The sequence below is a fragment of the Eumetopias jubatus genome, unplaced genomic scaffold (assembly GCF_037043125.1).
Source record: "Eumetopias jubatus isolate StellerSeaLion01/CBP00866 unplaced genomic scaffold, mEumJub1_p1.0 scaffold_4, whole genome shotgun sequence".
NCBI classification, from domain to species: Eukaryota; Metazoa; Chordata; class Mammalia; order Carnivora; family Otariidae; genus Eumetopias; species Eumetopias jubatus.
In genome coordinates, this window is record NW_028274810.1 from 48,920,410 (window position 1) to 48,936,327 (window position 15,918).

General features: G+C 40.5%; 1 protein-coding gene across 1 annotated transcript in view; it reads left to right on the forward strand.

The window, feature by feature from the left end:
- Positions 1-14,405, forward strand: part of PTGER3 (prostaglandin E receptor 3) — a 72,089-nt gene extending 57,684 nt beyond the window's left edge. Inside the window, exon 3 of the mRNA XM_028102585.2 lies at positions 14,310-14,405. Coding sequence (XP_027958386.2) covers positions 14,310-14,405 — 96 coding nt within the window. The remainder of the gene's footprint in view (positions 1-14,309) is intronic.
- The last annotated feature ends 1,513 nt before the right edge of the window (positions 14,406-15,918 follow it).

The following is a 15,918-nucleotide window of genomic DNA, read 5'->3' on the forward strand; positions in this document are numbered from 1 at the left end:
TGTTGTCACAAATGGCAGGATGTCCTTTCTCATAGTTGTATCCCATGACATTTTAAATGTCTTTTCTGTATTTTATGTCAGAAAATCTATTAAGTTTTTGCCTAAGGATCATAGTTATTATATTATGTTATTACATACTATATTACTATTATATTACTAAGAACAAGAGAAGCTGAATAATAAATGCTTGGCTAAATTATTTTGTATGTAAGTAACTTGACTGTCAAACTATTTTGTTAGAAGATCTAGATTCCAGATGGCCAAATTGTGACTAATGGGACTTTCATCATTTTTCTTTGTTCTTGTCACGTAGAGAAATGAGAATGCATTGAGGATTTTGGCTTATCATAACAATTAGATATGTACACAACATAATGAATACTATTTAATTATACACAGTTTATAACATTTTTACTGGTGATGAGTCAAGTTTTTCTTTTAATGCCTCACACAGTGCCTTACACATAAAAGATAGATAATCAATGAATGCTAAATTGAATTGACCTCCACTACTCAGTTGATTCTATTTGCCTGAGAGATAAAAGACACTTGATAGCTTCTGCTAGTATTCAATCACTAGTCTAATGACTAGTGTTACACTGACTCTGATTTAATCTGATTGTACTTGGTGGTTGTGGGTTATTGCTGAGGATAGATGGAACCACAGGGAATCAAGTCCTTTCCTGGCTAGGTAAGTGTTTTGCCTTAGACAGTGATCACACCTGCAGCATCAGGGACTAGGAAATCCTCCAGAGTACTGAAATGCATAGAGATCAGTCAAATCAGCTCTGCCCTGGAGGATAAGGATTAATTTATTATGAAATCCATTACTCAGCGCAATTACCATATTTACCATCGTCTTTAATCTCACTCAATATTGATTTGGTAATATACTATAGGAGTGCATTCGATTATTTTCTTTTTATCTGAGCTGTATGTCCTGTGATTAACCTTTTGAAGCGTGGACAGACATAAAATTGCAGTAAGACCCTCCACTGACTGTCTCCGATTATAAGTTATACAACAGAACAAAACTTACACCCTTCATAAGGTTTAATTTGTTTTTAGACATATGTGCTTAACTTGTTTGGAATTAGGATGGCCTTCTTTTATTAGTCATCTTGGGCACTGTTTCATTTTCCTTCCTGGTCACCTTTATGTAAAAATGCATTATAATGCATTGAACTGAAAAACAAAAAGCTCATAATCAGATTTCTGAAGGTAGTAACCACATTTACTAAGTGCTATAGGCATCTGTTTGGCTATTAAGAGCCTCTACTTTTGTAATGGCTAGGGTGAAAGTTGTACAGGGTGCAACTTAGATATTTTTAAAATTTCTTTTTACAAATTTTGCATACAGAACAAAAATTCATCACGAATCCATATTCTCTGAGGGCTGAGGCAGGGGCTGGGAGGTGGGACAGTAGAGGATGTGTTCTTCAGCTTACAGTCGAAGGTGTGTTGTCCATCTGATTTTCCCAGTCTGTGTAAACTCAGTGCCTTGGAGGGAAGTGTTCTTGCTTAATGGTTTCTCCCACTTGCCCCTTCCCTTACCCAAGACAGCATCTATGTGAGGGAGAAAGCTTATGTCCTCTCATGATAGTGGGGGCAGACGAGCAGAGCCACTTGTCTACACATAGCCTGGATCCTATCTGTTGGGTCTCACCATTCTCCCCAGAGTTGACTTTGGTCTTCCTGGTTGTGCAGTAGCTGTTGACATCCCGGTTGACTCAGGGTTAGTGAATCTGGTGAACGGTTTCCTCAGCACATTTTGAGCCCTGGGGTCCTATTTTGCTGGCTTGGCCCTATTATTTTCTTACTGGACAGTAGACCCTCAAGGCTCTGACACTTCCTTCCTCTGGACACTGGCTTCGGCTGTCTAACCCCTAGGAACGAACATGGCCCTAACATAGCAGTGCCTCAGGCATTCAGCTTTCCTTTCTCTTCTATGCACCCCAGGGGGCCTCCTCCACCATGTAAAGCCTGGGGATACTCAGAACGATGATGGCCTCTTTGCCATTCCCCTTCTCTGAAAGTGCCCACACTTATGTGCCAAGCCAGCCTGCGAGGCTGTGTCCTCAAAAGCTCATAGCCATCCCTTCTTTCCATTTGGGGTTTCTATTTTTTCTGTCATCCTTCCGCTTCCGGAGTTTGATGCTGAGACAGTTGTGGAGCAGTAAGGACATTGTCCCCTCGTCCCAGCACTAGATGGGCTTTTGCCTGCATAGATCCCTCCATGCTTTTCCTCCTTCTCTTTGGCACTCACTCGCCCATTTCCCTGGGGCTATAATGAGAGCTGGGTTGCCATAGGTGTGGGGAGGAGGCCGAAACAATACTGTTAGCAACCCAACAACTAATTAAGAAGTGTTTACATATTTAAAGGATATTGCCATTGTTTTACTAAAATGCTTTACCTATTCTTCTGAACTGCACAACTTCATTCTTTCCCATCTGTGGAAAAATACATTTAAAAATATTTTTTCCTCTCAGTTGATAAGTAGTAATGTGTGTTCCTACACTACCATTATTCTTTTATTAGTAATCTTGAATAGTTAAAATAATTTTGTCATTTTGATCCATCTAAACAATGTTATAATTTAAATCAATTAACAGCATAAGAGCTAGCCACAATAGCCAAGCCATACCCGCTGTATATCCAGTGACAAGTTCTCATTACTCAACCCAACAATTATGGGCACTAAGAGGCTTCTGGCCAGCTCAAGTTCTCCATGATGATAATCCCTGCAGTGTGGGATCTTTTAGAAACTTGGCTCAGGTTAAAGTCTACTCGGGATGGGGCTGTAGCCTCCTGCTTCTGAGAGCGAGGAAACTCCGATGTGGAACAAACCAACCAAATTCAGTGAGTCAGAGAGTAGCCAGGATGGTGCAGGAAAGGGTTAGTCTCTAGTGTACTGTCTTGTGGATACCAATCAATTGTTCTTCTTTTTGCATTGTTTACCTTAAACAGAAAAGGAGAGCATAAGCGATAAGGCAAGCTGTGAATTTGACCAGGTGTGCATGGTTATCACTAAGATTAAAAAAAAAATCTCCCTTCTCTATATATAGCGCATTGTAAATCAGCCAACAAATACTAACTTGTGCCATTCTGCATCAGACATCGTGCTGGGCTCTTTGAATTTAGAGAGTATTTACAATACATTCCCTGATTTTAAAGCTAGAGGCTTGTTGGAAAGATCATTCATTCACTCAGCAAATGTGTATTCATTGAGTTCCTCCTTTGAGCCAGGCACTGTGATTTGTGGGGGTAAGTCAGAAACAAAATAGATAGGAACCTTGCTTCCGTGGAGCTTCAAATCAGGTAATATTGTATTCAGTAAGTGACTCTGGCTGTAACCAAATTTCCCCAGTTCTAGCCATATGGAGTTCCTTTCCTTTCCTATCAAATAAAAGAACTCAAGCACATTCTGGGGAGCCTCCGCGGGTGCGGTCCCTCCTGAACCCTCTGATGACTCCAGGCATCCTTCACGTTCCACCTTCACTTTGGCAGGTCTCACTCTGGACTGGCGCTCTGCATTCCTGCTGGTCCCTTCGGCTTTTCTCTGTTTGGCTTCTCTAGGCAGATGTCCGCTCCCTGCAGTGTTCACCTCCGGATTGTCTGTGAGCCTCTCCTTCTTTATCCGAGGTCTCACGCACGCACGTAAAGCTCTTCTTTATAAGAATCTCTACTGAGAGCTTCATCTGAGGAAGGGGTGAGTGGAGAGGGAAGAAGTGAAGAAAACAAACAAACAGAGTTTAAAACGAGAGATAACTATTCCTTAATGTGCATTGCTGTTCACAGATGGATGCCATCTATCTCAGCTCTGCGGATGCTTCTTGTGTGGGTCACACTCAGACTTTCTTTCAGAGTCCCAGGACTGTAACCCCCCCCAAACCTGCTCTAGCTCTCAAGCAATCCCTCCTCACAAAAAAGGGAAGCCAAACATTGTTTTACCACCCAGAAACACCACTCTGTCCACTCTGTAAAGGCAGCCCTTTACAGCGGTCTACAGAGCAACTCTGTGCCTCTGTCTTAACCCTTCCCTTCGTGGCTATGGGCTTCACCTTTCCAAAACCCAAAAGGCTTGTCTAAGTATTTTCCCAAACTAAAAGAACTGAATTCCCCCAAAGATAAATTCCACTGCTACCTTTGTATCACAGAAATGTCTTCAGTTTGTTGTGTTCTGCACAAGTAAGGGGAGGCCAGGAAGGATGTGAGGGCATGTTATGTGGCATCCCCTTCTTATGGGGGGCCAATACCAGAAGGATGGATAAGTCTTCTGGAGGAAAAGTAGCTGGATAGTGGGAAGCAGGCATATGGGGAACAGCATTTCATATATAGGGAAGAGCACATGCAGAATCCCCAAGGTTCCAGGAGGCACAACATTCAAAGAATAGCAAGGCAGGTACTGATGAGGCATGGAGAAGGAGAGAGATAAATTAAGTCTGAGAGGTGGACAAGAGCCTTGTATGCCATAAAATTGATTTTGGCCTTTATACTAAAGATCATAGGAAAATAACAAGCAAATGACAAGCAATTTTATGAAGCACATGTGTGGGCATAATTGTGAATGTATGTGTATTAATGACAAGGTTTTCTTTATCAGCATCTGTGTGGAGAATGGCTCAGCTAATGATATCAGGTGGCATATGCTAGATGCTAAATGAACAGGAACAGTAGTATGTACTGATTTTTTTCCCACACAAATGTAGATCTATTAGACATCAAAAATTTCTTCCCAAAGCCCCAGGAAGAAGGAATACTGCAGCCCAGTCACAAATGATGTTCCCAAAGTTGGAGGCAAAAAATAATACTGTGATAATTTATCTAACAGGTCTGTGTGATTATACACATTGCTGTAAAATACCTGGTAAGATAATCTTATGGAGGAAAGATTCCTCCTGAGTTGACATCAAAGGCAGACATAGGGTAAAGCCAATGAAACTGAAGCTTCAAAGCGCATCCTTCGCATGGGCTTTTTGGAGCCTGGGCTCATATTCATTTTATTAAAGAAAATTGTATACTCTTCACGTTCCTCAAAATCTGGATCCACTTCTATCTGATATAGTACCCAGGCATTCATGGAGAAAGTCAGATCTGAACTAGCTTTTGAAGGAAAATTAAGTTTTGTATATGCCAAAAGGAATGAGAGCTCATTTGAGGTGAGGAGGACTGTAAGGATAGTATATGGGGTGAACTGGGAGGCATTGAGTTGACTGATTGATGGAATCTGATTCCCCAACTCATTATCTAGGGTGTCCACAGGGCGATGGTTTAGTTATTTAGGTTCTTTGGGATATAAGAAATGGAATACCTCTCAGGTTACCTCAAGCAAGGGGAGGTTTATTGTAATAAAATCGTATTGAATATTATGGGCAGGCATACATAGTCTTGGGTGGAAGGATAGATCAGGATCCAGAGACTCAACATGTGGAATAAACAGATTTTCACACTAGTCTTCCACCAACATTGGACCTAGCTATTTTCTACCTGCTTGACTGTGTTTCCATTACCAACTGCCAAGTCTCTCTGCTGTCAATATATGTTCTTAACTCCATAATTTTTGCTTGCTTACAGTATCTGCTTCCTCGGGGCTCTGGTCCTGCTCCAGTCCTCATTTTCTTAACATTTCAAAATTCAGATTCTCCGAGAGGAAATTTCTGCCTTGTCAGTTCACTGCTCCTTGACTAGCAAAGTCATAGATCAATGGCTAGCCTATGGCTTGGGTTTGTATACATTTTCCAGTTGGGTATGCCTGGGATGTATAGACTCCTTATACAAAATATGGCAGCCTATGGCTGCCCCATCAACAGGGGTTGTGCAGAGGAATTTCCCTTACGAGCGTCTGTAGGTGTGACTGGCGTAATGAATGGCATGCTCAGTATAACTGAAATAATACTAGCTAATACTTCCTGAAAGCTTCCTCTTTGTCCCTGTGTCAGGTTCTGTTCTAAGCACTTACTATATATTCACAATCCTATATAATTCACATTGTTCCCATTTAGCTGAAGATTCGGAAATTGATGCCCAGCAAGTTCAGGTTACTTGCTCAGGATCACACAGCTAATAACTAGTGGAACCTGGATTCTAGCCACGTAGTAGTTTCAAGGTCCATTGTATTCTACACCATATGTGAGATTTTATCTGAGATATTAGGAGGGCTGGTTTGTAGCGGAGACTAGAGACAGAGAAATCACTTAGGGGACTAAAGTGGGTTGCAGTGATGCAGTGGTGGACAGTAAAAGAGGAAATAAAAAATGCAGAATGGATAGGAAAGAGAGGATTTCTCAGACATGCACAAGAAAACAAGAGCCACTTGGGTTTGATGCTAAGGTGGAACAGGAGTTTTGAAATAAATATTCAAATGAAACACATTATACATGCCCTCCTAACGAAAAAACAAATTGGAGAATACGTTTAAAATTCCTTAGCAGTGGAAAAATGATGAATTGACTGTTTGAAGGTACAGTATCTAAAGACTTTATCAAGTGCTATGGAAGAAACTGTTACATTCTTTCTTACAGAGAAGTATCACACCGTGAAAATGTCCCTGCCTCTAGATATCCCCCACGAAAGGCTGGTTAGACTAGGTTGTTGAGAAACTCTGGTTTTTCTAATTTAGTCAGAATTTTGAAGGGAAAACTTGCCCCCTCTTACTTTGTAGCATGGAATAAAGAAAACTTCTGGGTGAGCTATACCTTCAATATTGATATTCAAGCTCCTCAGAGTCCCCCCGGGAGACAAACGTGAGGGCCAGGTGCTATAATAGATGTGGCAGAGGTGTGAACAATATTCCACGAGAGCCAGAAGCTAAATCACCTATTGCTGTCTGTGGGGTCTGGGACACTGCTCTCAGAAGCCTATTTTTAACCTACACTCCTTCCTCCTGCATTAGGTCCCAGCTACCAATTATCAGTTTGTAATTCTAAAACTTGTGTCCATGTGTTAGACTTCTTTGAGTGGGTAGCAATCCTGCTTCCCCCGTTGCTATGCAGCTCTACCCAATCTTAGTTCTTCTTTTTCACACCCTATACCTCTTGATGAAAACCCACACCCCTCCTAAATCACTTTTATTTCCCTTCTCTTGAATTCTTGGGGTGTTTACCATTTGTCTTACGGTGAGGAAAACAGTGTTAACTGTATTTAAGGTATATTCTCTTTAGAATGCATTTTAATGTTTTAAAAAGGAGAAAAGATAGAATGCCTTCAAAAGACCAGGTTTAAATCAAAGTATTAGAGGTCACCTGGCCTAGTTACACTGTAATTTCTGTTGATCAGGGAGGCTGTAAAAACCCCAAAGATGAAGTTCCACTGAGGAGAATACATACAAATACAAATCTCCATGGTTCTCATGGAGAACCGTGAGAACAGTCATTAGAGGGGAGGGCCTGGGTCTATCTCTTTTGTTCCTCTGAGAAAAAGGAACAGGAAGGACAGTTTTGAAGAGTAAGAAGGGAGAACTGTTTCTTCATGTTGGGTTGGCAGTGTGCAATAGCAGGACGCAGTGTAGACATGGTGAAGGTCAGCATGTGCATAATGACCATAGATGATGCACCAGCTGTATGCATTTCCTAAGCACTTTGCTGAAGGTTACATATTTATCTTTATTTCTTATACAAAATAATTCCTTAATTGTTTTTTTTAATCAGAAAGCAATATTTTTATAGTCAGGTAATGAATTAAGAGCCAAAGTTCTAGTTTCTAGTCCTGGTTCCAAATCTACACTTGAGAAAGTCACTTTACTGAGCTTTAATTTTTTTCACTTATGAAATGGAAATAATATCAACCTGCTTAGAGACACTCTATGTAAATCATTCATTTAAACATCAAACAGTAATTAAGCTGTCTTGTGGAAGCCTCTGGTCTAGTCACTGCGGGTGCATCAGTTGAACAGAAGCAGATAAAAATCTCAGTCCTTGTGGGGCTCATTGATTAGTATAATGGGCCAGGCTTTCTCCCTCCCTCCCTCCCTCCCTCCCTCCCTCCCTCTCTCCCTCCCTCCCTCCCTCCCTCCCTCCCTCCCTCCCTTCCTTCCTTCCTTTTCTTAGTTATTTGCTGAATAGCTATTATATACAATAAGGGTATTTATAAGTCGATCAAATCTGTAAATTGATTGTCGGGCTTCATGATGGAACAGAAATAAGGAAGCTGAAATTTAGATGGGACTTTGCTGCAAACAAGCTCTGTGACTATAAGACATAATGTTAACTCATATCCTTAGCTGTAAATGAGAGAGTTAGATTGCATGATCTCTTTAGCTTTAAAATGTGCAGTTTTGTTTATTCCTACAGGGATCACAATGGTGACTGAGAACTCTCTTGGTCTCAGGATATGCGTTGCAAATTCCAACAAATAAGATGATGGCAAGAGTCACCATGTTATACTCTGGAGTGTGGTTATATGCCATTTTCTCTTTTCTTGTTATTTCAATTGTTTTCCTGCTATGTTATACCAAGGTAGGAATTAAAAAGTGCATAGTACATATTACGGTCTGAATCTGGTGAAACTCATTTGATCTCAGAAGCCTAGATCTGCATTTCAACAATCTAAAATAATCTCTATTTTCCCCTCTCAAGTAGGCCAAATTCTGTCCCTATTGACTTATGTGTGTTACTTATTACTTTGACCAATGACTCCCTTTTTACATATCATAAAAATAGAAAATTTGGAAAAAATTAAATTTAGTTCAGCCCCCATCAGAATAATTTATTCATTCTAGATTAATGAAGTTTTATTATATTTGTATAACAATCTTATAAATACTAGATCTTTCTTATAAATATTAGACCGGAGATGACAATAAATACCCAAAGTTTCCAAGACACTAGTTTTACTGTCATGGAGGTGGGAGACAGTGAGGCCACATGGATTGTAGGTAGCATGTATTCTGGAACCTGACTCCCCGCGTTTGAATCCAAACTCTGCCACATGCTGCTGGGTGACCCTGAACAAGTTGCTTAACCTCTCTGTGTCTCAGTTTTCTCGTTTGTCAAGAAAAGATGATCACAGTGCCAACTTCAAAGAATACAATTCATTAATATTTATAAAATGTTTAGAACAGTGCCTGAAAAAATGGAAAGTAATTTATAATTTGGGACTATTATTTAGGAGAGAGTTGAAGGGAGAGGAAGTGGGAGTAGCAGATGTAGCACATAGAGAAGCTAGGGGTAAATAGGGAGGTGAGAAAATGGATCACATGCACAGGAAAAGGAAAAGGTCAGGCAGTCAAGCACAGGTGTTTCTGTGTCTTTTATTTCTTAGGCTAAGGGAAGTCTGAATATTTGAAGGTGGCTGGAACAAAGACAGTGAACAGAAAGATGGAAGAAGGGAGGGATGGCTGTGGGGGCGGGATGATCTGTAACAAGAACACAGGTATTTAGAGGTGATAGGAGGTAAGCACTTACCGAATAGTTATCTGGGTTCCTCAGAAAGCCAGCCAGCCAATCTTTACCGTATGTTATGGATCTGGCATTGAAATCCTGAAGAAAACAGTGCAGACTTCCATGCTGTTCAGAAACAGGCAGTGGATGGGGAGAAGTTAGTGAGCTACTGTGGGGTGAGAGTCTCATCCGAGGACATTCTAATGACATGCTAAAAAGGAACTATAGCCCTGGTGGACAGCGGGGTTATTCTGGAAGGAGCCTCACAGACAGACCACCGCAGTGTTCAATGGAGGCAGGGCGGCTCTGGGAACACAGGTGTCAGGCATCTGCGGCCAAACCACAGACGGCCCAGGGGCCACCAGCAAGCCATGGCAGGAGATAAAACAACTAGCTGTGTTCAGGTATCTGTGGGGTGGCTACTTCCACATCAATGTTTTTATCACAATTTCCACAGGAACATAATGTGGCCCAAGAGGAGTCTTTTCTGTCTTAACTGGAATCCTTAAAAATATCGTGTAATATGGCTTAGAAAATAAAGTTGCTCTAACTGAAATCTTTGGGCTCTCCTCTCCAGAGAGAGGGCATTGTTGGCACATTGGGTATCATACATATTTGGTAATTTGGGAAGAACACACAGAGCTATGAGCTTAGCTGAAACAGGAGGTAGAGGACTTATTTTGAGCAGGAAAATCTTGGGAAGCATAAAGGACACCATCTTCACGGTGACAAGGGGTAAAATAGTTAAGAGAGGCACATCAGGGCCTGTACATCCTACACAATCAGGAAGACCCATACTTGAATGTGGATGAAAGCCAGTGTATTAAAGGGGTAAAACATTAAAAAAAGTTTGGCATTGCCTGAGGTATATTGGGTTCTACATAGGGTTTTAACCTTTTCTCTCTGCCACCCAAGGGAATTCTTGTTTAAAATATCGCTTCTCAGTATAGATTAAAAAGTTTTGTCCCTAGCTAAAGGGATCCTAGGCATCAGTGGCAGGAGTGGAGAAGATTATTTTCAACAGGACAACGTTTCCAGAGTTCTCCAATCTAGGCACGCAGCAGCCTCCTCCACTACCACCACCTAAACTTAACTTGCTGAATATGTGGCTGGTAGTGTATCCCACAAAACTGGAGTCCTACCCAGAACCTCTCAGATACCATACAGCTTTCTATGTACCCATTCCCAGCTTCTGCTTGTTTTGCTAACTGTTCACACTGTGACCTTCAGAGGCTCACACAAGGGCAGAGCCAGAAGGGCCTAAGAGTTCTGTTGCCCCCAAAGCAACAATGACTGATGGATGTGGGAGTAGGGAAGCCTACACCCCTTGTTTATAAGTGAAACAAACTTTGCATGTAATTTATACTCTGGAGTTTCCCAAAGGTTCAGACTGAGGCTGGAATCACTTAAAATTTCACTCCTGCTTGGCTTCTCCCTCTGTGTCCTACTTTCCCACTTCCTTACTCGTCTTCTTTTTTTTTTCTTGGAGCACATTCTTAATAAGTCACTTGCATACAAATCCTTGTCCTAGGTTCTGCTTCTGGGAGTATTCAGCCTAAGACAGTCCTCATTTCATTCACTCATTCATTCAGTCAGTCATTCAAAACTGTGCACGGAGTGCCTAAGTGTCTTCTTCCCAGTCCTGGGAAGAAGAGCAATATATATAGTTAATTAAAATATAACAATAGATACTCTTAAGGGAAATGTGGGGGATATAGAAATTACCCATTTCTAAGCCAAGGGAAACTTTTAATATATGAACATATTATCACACCTGAAAAAGTGACATACATAGAGTAGGTTCTTGTGGGTGCTGAAAAATTCGATCAGTCCTTGTCTCATACCGTTGACCATTGAGGAGAGCCAGTCGGTTACTTAGAAATCGATTTATTCGCAAACATTTACTTGGCTCCTACTGTGAATTAGAGTTTGAGAAACTGACAGACTAAGTATAATTTGACTAATGTGTACAATGCTATAGGAATACAATAAAAGAAATAACACTTTTCCAAGAAAATGAAAGGCTGGGGCTTGGAGGATAAGTAGAATGAATTTTGGACAGAACTAGAGAGAGAACTTTAGAAAGGCAAGAGCAAAGTCCGCAGTAATCAGGTGTGAAAAAGCATTGGCAAGTCTCAGAGTGCATAGTTTAGGGACTAAAGCAAGGCTCCCATAAAGGCGAGAGGCAGGAGATTAGAGATTAATCTGGAAATACAGGTTGGAGCCACTCAGCTGTGGGTCTTCGGCACTCCAGAACTTTGTCTTGTAGCATTGGGGAACATTCAAAGATATTTAGGATTGCCAAGGTTTGCCTTAGAAATAATATGAGGGCTGTTTGGGTGGCTCAGTTGGTTAAGTGTGGGACTCTTGACTTTGGTTCAGGTCATGATCTCAGGGTTGTGGGATCGAGCCTTGAGTCAGGCTCCCACTCAGCGTGGAGTCTGCTTGAGATTCTCTCTCTCTCTCTCTGCCTCTGTCCCTTCCCCTGCTTGAGCAGTCTCTCTCTCTCTCAATTAAAAAAAAAAAAAGAATATGAAGGATGTGTTCAAGAGGAGAAAGACTTGGGTCAGAACATTAATTAGTTAAACATTGTTCCTAGGTTATATCATAAATAATTTCCAATATTGAACCATTTTTGATCCAACAGAAATGTCCATTTCATATAGTTCAAACTGATTTGCTAGCCAAGAACGGGGGTGAGAATCTGAACAATGGCACAAAGACTGGAGGGAAGGGGTAAAATAAAAGAGACACATAGGAGAGAAAATTGGCATGAAAGGAACGATCCACTGGCTGTGGGGCCAGAGTCAGCTGCAAAATGTTAGGTGTGACAGTAAAACAGAGTTTTCTGAGAATGATGGAGTGAATCACAGGGTGTTTGTCAGGGAAATAGGGCCCACTGGAGGAGTGGCTTAGAAAGTGCAATAGGGAACCGTACCATGCTTCCCATTCCCGGCTCTATCCCATGTTACCTTGCAGAGCCTCATTTTTTCCGTTCCTTCTTTTCAAAGATTTTATTTTTAAATAATCTCTACACCCAACATGAGGCTCAAATTTACAGCCCTGAGATCAGGAGTCACATGCTCTACAGGCTGAGCCAGCCAGGTGCCCCTTCAGTTCCCTCTTTCTGCTACTTGACATTGGACAAACATCTGATATCCAGATTCCTACAGTTGTATCTGCTCTTAAGGTTAAACCAACAAATAATGCAACCCCAAGTACTAAGTTAAAGCAGGCCTCCAAACAATAATCTAAGTAGCATAATAGCAGGAAGAGAAAAACCTAGTGGTCCTCTAGGGCAGCTACCCAATCTAACTAGATTGTTCTTTAACAGGGACACACAGCGGATTCCGAAAGTCTCAGAGAATAAATAGAAAATCCTTGGTTTTTTTTTTTTTTTCCTACTCTGACCTCAACTCTGACCACTCTTGCAGAGCCACAATATTTCCGTTTTTTTTAATTTAAATTCAATTAGCTAACATATAGTTCATCATTAGTATCAGATGTAGTGCTCAATATTTCTATTAAAAGTGTCACTGAACTTCCTCTGTTTGTGCTGAAAGAGAAATTGGCCAAAATGTAATTTGTGTTGCAAAGAAGACATGTCATTTCATTGTCTTTCAAATAACACTGCTTTCCCAAAACAGAAATTATCTATTTGCTTAACACAATCAGGAATTGGAGAACTACATGTCTGTCTGGATCGCTTATATCATTTATGCTATTTGAAATGGGCATGGGCATGGGCATGCTGTTTAAAATGATGTAACTAAACTTTTGAAGGAAAAAATACTCTAGGAATCCAATAAAAAAGACTGACTAAGGAAACATTGAATTTGATTTCTTTCTGCTTTTTCTTGTAACACTTCTTTGTGAGAATTTAATTTCATTCTGCTACGTCTTGTAAGAGAATTAGTGAAAAATGTATACCAAGGAAATTTTTTTCTTAGTATTTTTTATTGAATCCAATGTATTTAAGCTATTATTTGGAGAATATTGTTCAGGGATGGGCCTCAGCCAATAGTACAGCGTTGTTCATTCATGCCGCAAATACTGACTGTCCATGACCTACGTGCCAGGCACTGTGGTAGGTGCCGGAGACACAATGGTGGGCAAAACTAGGCAAGGCCCCTGTGTTCATGAAACTTGTGTCTAGAGATAGCAACAAATACTAAACAAATAATCACAAAAATAACTTTGTTTCCAAACTACAATGAACTCCTGAAAAGAAAATAGTGGGTATCACATAGTGGGGGACCAGTCCTAGTCAACAGGGTATTCTCTGAAGAAGTGATATCCCAAGTTGAGGTCTGAAGGACAAGTGGGAGTCAGCCAGCTGGTGAGGGAATTGGAGGGGTACTGTAGACAGCGGAAGCTTCAAGTACAAAGGCCCTGCAGTAAGAAGAAGGATGACACTGTTCATGATATTCATAGATGGCTAGTGCAGTCTGAGCAAACAAAGCTGGAGTTGTAGCAGAGGCTAGATCAAATAAGACCTTTGAGGTCCTGTTAAGAATTCTGGTCTTTATCCTAAGAGCAACAGAAAGTCACTGAAAGCTAGAAGGTGGTAGAATTGGATTTACCTACACCAATCATTTGAAGCCAGTGAGTTTTTATTCAATATTTAACAAGTGCTGTGATAACTGCTCTAGGGATTTAGAAGTCATGCTAGGCATGGTCTCTACCCTTGTGTAATATCTGGTGTGAGATTGTAAGAGGAAAGAGAGGGTGTGTCAAAGGTTGGAGGCAGAAATGAGATAGTTTGGGAAGATAAGATCTAAAATATCTTTATTTAGTTGGCTATGGCCAATGCAAGTTGGTGTATAGAGTTTTAGTTCTGCTTTTCTTTAAGAATGTTGAAGGAAGAGTCATCTGACAAAAGGAGTCATCATCAATAATTCTGTCCACTGAAACCCTCTGTCTGTTCACAGATCAGGCACCACACAAACAACTATGCCTCCAGCTCCACCTCCTTACCCCACCAGTGCTCCTCAACCTTGATGTGGAGTGACCAGTTGGAAAGGTGAGATTTAGAAGCTGTCTAGATTTACAACATAGCCTTTCCCCATCTTTGCTTTGATTTGCCTTCATGCGACAGGGACAGAATATCTCTAAGAACCAGAGCGCCAATTAAGCACACACATCTGATTAAGGAGGACTAGATTCCTTCGAGGAGTTGTTTTTACAACTTCACTTAGATTTCCTCCAACTAAGATTCTCAGACTGGCTCCAGGCTGATCTTGTGACCGGTCAAGTCTCATGTAGTAAAAGATCCTGCATGTCACTGATTTTTCATACAAAGAACAGTGTCCAGGAGGATTTTAAGGCTAAGCTACCCTGTTTTGATTAGACATCAGAGCTCAGTGTACTTCCCACATGGTCAGTACACTCTTGCTTGCCCTTTGACTAGACCTGCTTTGTAGAAAACTTGTACTTCAATGAAGGGACACTCTAGAAAGCAGAACATGATGCCAAATACGATGCATAGTTGGTCATATTAAATTTCAAACATTAGCTTCCTCCCCCAAACACCTTATTTCAATATTTCTGTTATTGACTGTAGGGTTAAATGGTCATCTGGGTATTACTCTACTGTGTGATCTTTTTTGTTTTAATGAGAGAAGATGAAAAGTTTTAATTATTTTTTTTCAAAGATAGCATACTTGGCTTTTCAATAAGTTGAACTCTTCATTGTAATGGACAGATCAGCATGTTCATTTTACTTCATTCCCTGGGGGAGCCTGGGTACAATGACTCCACTACTCCATGTAAGTTGTTAAGACGGATGTGGACATTTATGCAGCTCAATGTCTTTGGCCATTTGTTCTCCCATGACTGAAGTAACTAAAAGATAATCACTTCTGTCTCTCAGGGGCAGATCAAAATGGGGTTTTCAATAGAGATGTAGCATGCAACAATGCCTAAAGAATACCAGTAAGCTGGGTGATTCTGGAACATAGCTCAAGTCCCGGGGCCAATAAAATTTTTACTCAACTCACCTTAATGGTCCTACATCCTTCTCTTAAATATCTGCATGTAATCTACCTATTCTGGGCACTTTTTTTTTTTTTCTGTAAACACAGATTTCCTTGGAAAACAAATGAAAGGAAAAGAAGGGAGATACCCAGTTCCCATTTCTTTATTGGCAGGCTCATTCTAATTTCATTTTTAATTTTTAAAGTAAATTCTATTGTCCTTTCCCTTCATTATGAAAATAAGCCAGGCTATCTATAGAAACTTTGCAAAATAAGGAAAATTAGAAAGAAAAGCAGCTTCTTAAACTTTACTTCCACTACTCAAGAAAATCTCACCATCATTTTAGTAAATTCCTTTTCATCCTTTCCCCCTGCACTTTCCTTAATTTTGTTTTACATACTTAGGATAATATTATATGTGCATATCGTATCTTGTTTTTACCTAATTTAACATAAAAGAAACATTTCCCAGACTATTTATAAATTCTTTAAAAAGTAATTTTAATAGCTACATGAGTCTATTAAAAGAATACATTGTAGTTTACTAATCATAATCTGTGTTCAA